The 6614-nt window shown below is 41.0% G+C and overlaps 1 protein-coding gene across 1 annotated transcript; it reads right to left on the bottom strand.

Moving 5' to 3' along the window:
• Positions 1-1768: 1768 nt before the first annotated feature.
• On the bottom strand, positions 1769-4060 carry CITED2 (Cbp/p300 interacting transactivator with Glu/Asp rich carboxy-terminal domain 2). Its single transcript, XM_072141384.1, has 2 exons — positions 3904-4060; positions 1769-3241 (listed from the first exon to the last, which is right to left on the bottom strand). The coding sequence occupies exon 2, from the start codon at positions 3232-3234 to the stop codon at positions 2542-2544; it is 693 nt and encodes a 230-aa protein (XP_071997485.1). The 5' UTR covers positions 3235-3241; positions 3904-4060; the 3' UTR covers positions 1769-2541.
• Positions 4061-6614: the final 2554 nt, after the last annotated feature.

Here is a 6614-nt window from a genome sequence, read left to right as displayed (position 1 = left end):
TTCAGTTTCCCTTCGCCACTTCTAAGACACCTAAAAACAGTTATTGGAAGGTTAGGCATGCCTTAAGAGATGACAAAGCCTACAACGGACCACTAATCTTTAGCAGAACACTTTGTAATCTGATATTCATCAGGTCCCATCAATACCAGATTATGGTTACATAATGCAAAACAGCAGACTCATGCCATTCCTCAAGCATAGGCCTCGTGTGCATTCTCAATTCTATACTCAGTCACTAGTTATCAGCAGAACAAATACAACCACTTGTACGTGCGGCACATGTTCAGCAGCTCCTTCAACATGGCACCTGTATAATGACTACTGTAATTCAGAGGAATTTCCTCTACATCACTGTCCTGCACAGTGCCATTCACCTGCTTTGCATAGTTGACATTCCTTGAGGTGGATATAAAATATGGAATGCCTACATCATATGTTGCACACAATCCAAACACCAGAACATGAATAACCGGATACTCACTCTACAAGTTCTGCACACGTGTCACGGTGACATTTAAGTCTCAAAGGAACACTTTCAAAATTGGCTTCATTGCAAAGTAGCATCAGCCCAATTGCATTACATAACCTATAATCTTCCATTATGTGACCACTTCAATATACAGATCTAAGCCAAAGATCACCCTTATTGTAGGTGCAGACAAAGTGTTGTAGGCCTCATCTGCACCCCAAATAGTTTGACATGGCAGCCTTTAGCCTCGTACTCAGACAAAAGCAGAAAACCAGCCACCCAATGTTATAGTATACAAGCTTTGCATAATGTTAGTATATTCTGTACAGAAATTGACGTGTTGCATTTTTTTTTTATTCGCAGTATGTCAATTTTCAGTTAGAAAAGTTATTACCAAAATATTTGGGCCTATTCAATGTCTGAATGGTGACACATCTGGAGCTTAAATTTATTACCAAAGGCTAATAATTTAGAATCTATTAATATATACAGACAAAAACATTTGGCTGATCATTTCTGTGGACACAAATCAGCCTTTGTGGACAATGGAGTACATTAAAAAAAACTGTTTGGCGCTATAATTTATAGCTGTAAAGAGAAAACAAGTACAAGACTGCCTGGAAGTATGTGATACTAATGTTACTGCACTCCTTGTCAGATTTTAATTTCATATTTCAGAATTATGCTGGGTTCTCATGTTGTGGCCAAGGTACAAATCTCCACGGCTTAAAGTAGGGGGCTGCACTTAAAACACTGACTGATTTCTACAGAGATTTCAGCCAAGGCAAAAAAAATAATTTGGACACATTTTTTTGTATTGGGGGTGGAGTTTCCAGTTGTTGAATGCCTCACAAGGAGGTCTTTATGCAGCATGTGGATGGGATTTTAAAAAAATTCCATCTACTATACACCGACTGGGGGAGATTTATCATAAGTCTCAGTAAAACTGTTCTAGTTGCCCATGGCAACCAATCAGAGCTCAGCTTTCATTTTCCCACACCTGCTTATAAAATGAAAGCCAATCTCTGAAGTAAAACTGTTCTAGTTGTTCCTAGAGACCAATCAGAAACTCATGATTAATCTCCCCCAGTCTTTATGCAGTTCAACAGCAGAGTTGCTACTGCAGAAACCCCCCCAAATGATTATACCACTTGGGTCCCCAGTTTGTTAAATCTTACAACAAGCTACAAAAACAAAAAACACTACCTTAAGCTGCAATTGAATTTGTAATTCTTGCTGACACATAAACGTGGTGCAGCATGTGAGACGCAAACCAATATTTAAAAAGTTAGAACGAAGTAGAATAGTGCACGTTGCAGCTCTTTATTGACATTGGCAAATTAAAATAGAATAAATTAACAAGTATTTTTTCAAAAAAAGGTTTTATACAAAAATACTGTCAAAATTTCCTAAAAAGCTTTCAACACAGTAGTATTTTCCATGATCTAAATCAGCTATATTAGCACAGTGTCAAACATATTTTTTTGGGGAAAAAAGCATTTGTGAAATGTTTTACACCGATTACATTCCACCCTAATTGTAGTATGTACATGGGTGAACAAAACAAAAAAAAAATATCATTAAATAACAGTAGGACTTCTCCTGATCCAGCAAGGCATGGCCCATTTGTTAAAACTTCCAGTTAAAAACAAAAAAAACAAACAAAACAAAAACAAAGTAAAATGGTGCACAGCAATGCATAGATTAACTGAAGCAAGATGGCAGCTTTAGTGCAGCAAAGACCTGCTGTCAAGGTTCATGCAACCAACAATATTATTATGTTGATGCAGTCCAAAGAAACAAACTGAAATGGACTTCTGTCAACACAGCAAACATGGACGACTTGAGACAGGAGACAAATCTGCTGAAACACCCTATTTGTAGAAATAGTGGCTCAAATAACAAGGCAGTGGGGGGGGGGGGGCGGAGGATCAGGAATAAAAATGTGGGACTCGAAAGAAAGAAAAAATATATATATGTATATTCTGTACAGATTATAGTGGACTCTGGAAGCAAGGTTCTGTGTCCAAGGAGGAATGTTCAAAGTTTTTAATTCAATTTTCACTCCAGGCCTAACAACTGACTCTGTTGGGTTGCTGTTTACATACAAAGTCTGTCATAAAATCAAATTCATTCTGTCCCAGCCATAGTTCCGGTAGTTCTTTTATACGATCCAAACCCATTTCTATCACCAAGGACATAAGAACTTCCTCATCTATGAAGTCAGTGTCTATAACACTAGGAGGCAGCATTGCTGCAGGGACGTGGCTCACCGACGGAGGCATGCCAGTGCTGTGCTTTGGATTGCAGTCTCTGAAATGCTGGTTTGTCCCATTTATCTGATGATTTGCAGGATGCAAGTCCGGCATATAGTGGTTATGTTGGTAAGGATGATGTGTAAAATATTGATTGTTCAGCTTCTGGAGCTGCATGCTAGCACTGAGCTGAGCTTGACTTGTAACGTGGGGTCCCATGAACTGTGAATTGTTAAACCTCGCCGCTGGTGCCATACTGCCATTAGGATGTCCGCCATTTACATTCCCGGCTACCATGGCATGCCTGATGCCATTGTTGGAGTTCATATTCCCTGTGCTGTAGTGCATGTGCTCGCCCATCAAACTGTTAAAGGCAAGTTGTTGTTGTTGCTGCTGCTGGTGAGGATTCGCAAATTGACCCATTCCCATCCGATGAGCAGGGTGGTGGTGAAGACCATTTGTTCCATCTGGAAACCGACCATGATTCATTGCCATGATATGGTCTGCCATTGCACACCTAGGAAGAGAGCAAGAAAATATAAGAAACTGTCTGGCAGATAAAACAACTACTGACACAGAATCAAAGGCATCTGATCTCCGCGCTTATCCAGGCAATGATGAATTAAAACACAGAGCAAGTGTCACCATCTGCAGAGCTGCTCAGACATCAAGCCCTGGCTCATTCCCTGCATTATGCTGATAACATGTATACATTACCTTTCCATCCCTGGAAAACACAACAGTGTGACTGGAGACTCCGTGACAAAGGCACACAAGACGCCTTCAGTAATGAAGCCTCAGCACTAGTCCTACAAAGGCTCTGGCCATCATTAAAGGTTACACAGGCAATCAGCAAAGTATCAGCGTCCCCACAGCCAGACACATCTCTTGTAGCATCCATGACAGATCCATTCTAGCAATATTCAACTTCCTGCAGTCACTGAGGGGCTCCCAACAATGCAAACAAAGGTCCTACATCATTAGCAAGTCATGCCCATATGCTGCATGGACAGGGGCTCAGCCTGCCACCATTTAAAGGGATGCAAGGAGTGGTCAGCACACAACTTACTGATACTTTCCTCCTCACACACTGATCACAAGAGGTAACCTGACCGCCAAGGCAACTTTAGCTGAATTATTAATCATGGCACTGCCACAGAGCAGACAATGGCCACTTACCCGTTGGGAGAGATCTGTGCCACAATCCGAGGGCTCCCAGCAGCTCTGCCTTTGTGTGAGGCTGGAATGTGATCCTGCAGCAGCGCTCACTCCACAGCGAGAGGCATCGGGACTGGCCAACAATGAGCTGAGCTGCCTCTTCCCTGCTCGTTCATATAGGATTGCACAAGGGAGGAGCAATGGGGGAGGAAGAGAAAAGCCGAGCAGCAGCAGCAGCACAAGTAAAACCTGGATTAAGGAGGAGCACAGCCGGAGCTGGAGGGGATCCAGCAGCCCTGGTGACACGTGTGAGCTGCTCGCCTGCCGCTAGGTGGAAACTTTCCATCAGTCATGGAGGAAGACTTCCATTGTCACTGTACCGTCTGACACCAGAACCACCACAGACTGCACTTGTGTAATCCCTTCTAGGAAGGTGTTCACACACCTCACATTTGTCACAGACGTTTCTGCAGCCTGTGCTCAATCCAATAAATCATATTCAGTGACGGCAGCATAAGGGCTTATTCACACATCAGTCTCATACTTTATTTTCTTTATGCTTTGCACATTTCACTTTTTGTCCCCATGGGGTGTTTTTCTGGCAATTTTTAAACGCATACAAAATGCATTGGCAAAAACGCATATGCGTTCCCAAAGTAACTCATGTGTTTCATTGAAAACACATATCCATTTTGGCCAAGCCCCTCCCACTTCTGTTTTGGATGTGTTTAAAAACGCGACAGAAACACCACGCGGGAACGCAGCCTGATCCATTATCTGTAGGAAAAACTTTGCATAAGAGTACGTGACTTTTTAATAAAAAGTTGCAAAAACCCCACAGAATTAGCCGCCTGTTTTATCAACCTTTAAGATAAATGAAACAAGTTCAAAACCCAACAAGCAAAATAAAGACAAACACGTCTCCTGACTAAAGGTAAATGACCCCCTATAGGTCCGCAAAAAAAAAAAAAACATGACATTTGTGTTCATGTAATCCATCATTGGTTTTGTTTTTGCAAAGAAGTAGATATACTGATGAACAAATGCCATAAGGACAAGGAAAAATAACTGATACACAATACTGACATGAAACGGTCTGGATAAAACAATCGGCATGCTGTCCTTGGAAATCTCGGATATCATAATCCCATACATTACACTGGAAAAACAATCATTTATTTCCTGTGTATTCCAACGCAGAATTCAACCGCTACAATGGAGCAAAATAGTGGCCTAAAATATCTGAAACCAGAGGATTTCTTGTAGGTTCTGATGCTAGAATGGACCGACGAATAAGCACTGGGTAGATCTGCCAGCAATAGTGCCACGAGTGCATCATTAAGCTTACAAAAACATCTGATTTATTTATTTTTTAAATTAAGAAATCAATGTAAATGCACTTCATAGTACCATAGTTTATACGGTTGAAAAACATGTCCATCAAGTTCAACCAAGGAAGGGAATGGACTGGACGAGGAATAGATTTATGGGTGCAGGTAAGTGCGTGTCGAGTGACACATTTTTAAAAAAAATCTGCCCTTTTTTTCCCATTCAAAAACCCGGGGCAATTCGGCGCAAACCGTTAATTTTCGGAAAAAGGCAATTCAGGCCCTTAGTAAATGACCCCCAATAAGATGGGTGCATAAAGGTGCATAAAGATGCACATCCACCATTCTTTAAGTGTCAGGTCGGATGATGGTGCCCCCTGACACTGTGGGCCCCATAGCGGCTTCTATGGCTGCTACCGCTGTAGTTACACCCCTGGCTACTCCTACTATATACCATGTTGTGCATGCTACTTGTGTGGATGTACCTTTACATTCCTAACACTGTACCACTGCGTGACAAATTTTTTGCCATACATACTAAAGCAAACTAAGACAACCAAAACGTGGTATAAAGCTGGACAAATGTGTCTAAAGATGTGACAAATGTATCATAATGCCCATAAAGGAGCCACTTAAGGGAAGAGAAGTAGCAGGAAACATCTTATTGTTCTATTTTGTATATTTGTTTTTTCAAACTGCACTGTGTAAACCTGGCCCTAGGAAGATTTTAAACCTTAGGTACTGAATATTGCGTATATCAAGAAAAGAGAATTACAATTAAAGAGCATGTATACTATACTATAAATATATTATAAGTAACAATAAGTTAGGCCTTGTGTATGCCCAGACTAGAAAATGGGCATTTATGATTAACTTTCAAACGTAAAACTGGCTGATTTTTTTTTCTTGCTGCTCCACTTGCGCCTTAATTTATGAAGTGTCGGCACCACAATATTGGTGTTTTCCAACACTCACGACTGCTGCAAAATTGTGGCGCCGCTTATGAATCAGACACTTTTCTGGCTCTTCTAATTTTCTATTAGGTGAGATTTCAGAGGGAATTCTAGGAGGAAAATTTCATACCCTACCTGATGGTGCTGCTAGTTTAATGGGGTAAAATCTGGTGAAAAATAGGTTTTTTAATGGGGACTATAAAAAGTTGAATTCCGAATTCTGACATTTGCATACATATGTGATGATTCATAGTGGCTGCACTTTCCTGTGCTTTGTACTGTGGCTTTTAGTGCTCCTTTAATTAACACATTAGAGTAAGTGATGCAGAAATGACTGTTTCCCAATATGTTGACATGCAGACATCATACGGATCTCTGCTGCCCTGAGCTATGACTTTAGCACACAACAGTGGTGTAGAGGCCATTTATGTTTGCTCTTGTCAGTAGCAGC

Source organism: Engystomops pustulosus, chromosome 3 (genome assembly GCF_040894005.1).
Source record: "Engystomops pustulosus chromosome 3, aEngPut4.maternal, whole genome shotgun sequence".
In the NCBI taxonomy this organism is placed as follows: Eukaryota; Metazoa; Chordata; class Amphibia; order Anura; family Leptodactylidae; genus Engystomops; species Engystomops pustulosus.
The sequence above is the reverse complement of the archived record's forward strand: the minus strand, read 5'-3'. Positions and strand labels throughout refer to the sequence as shown.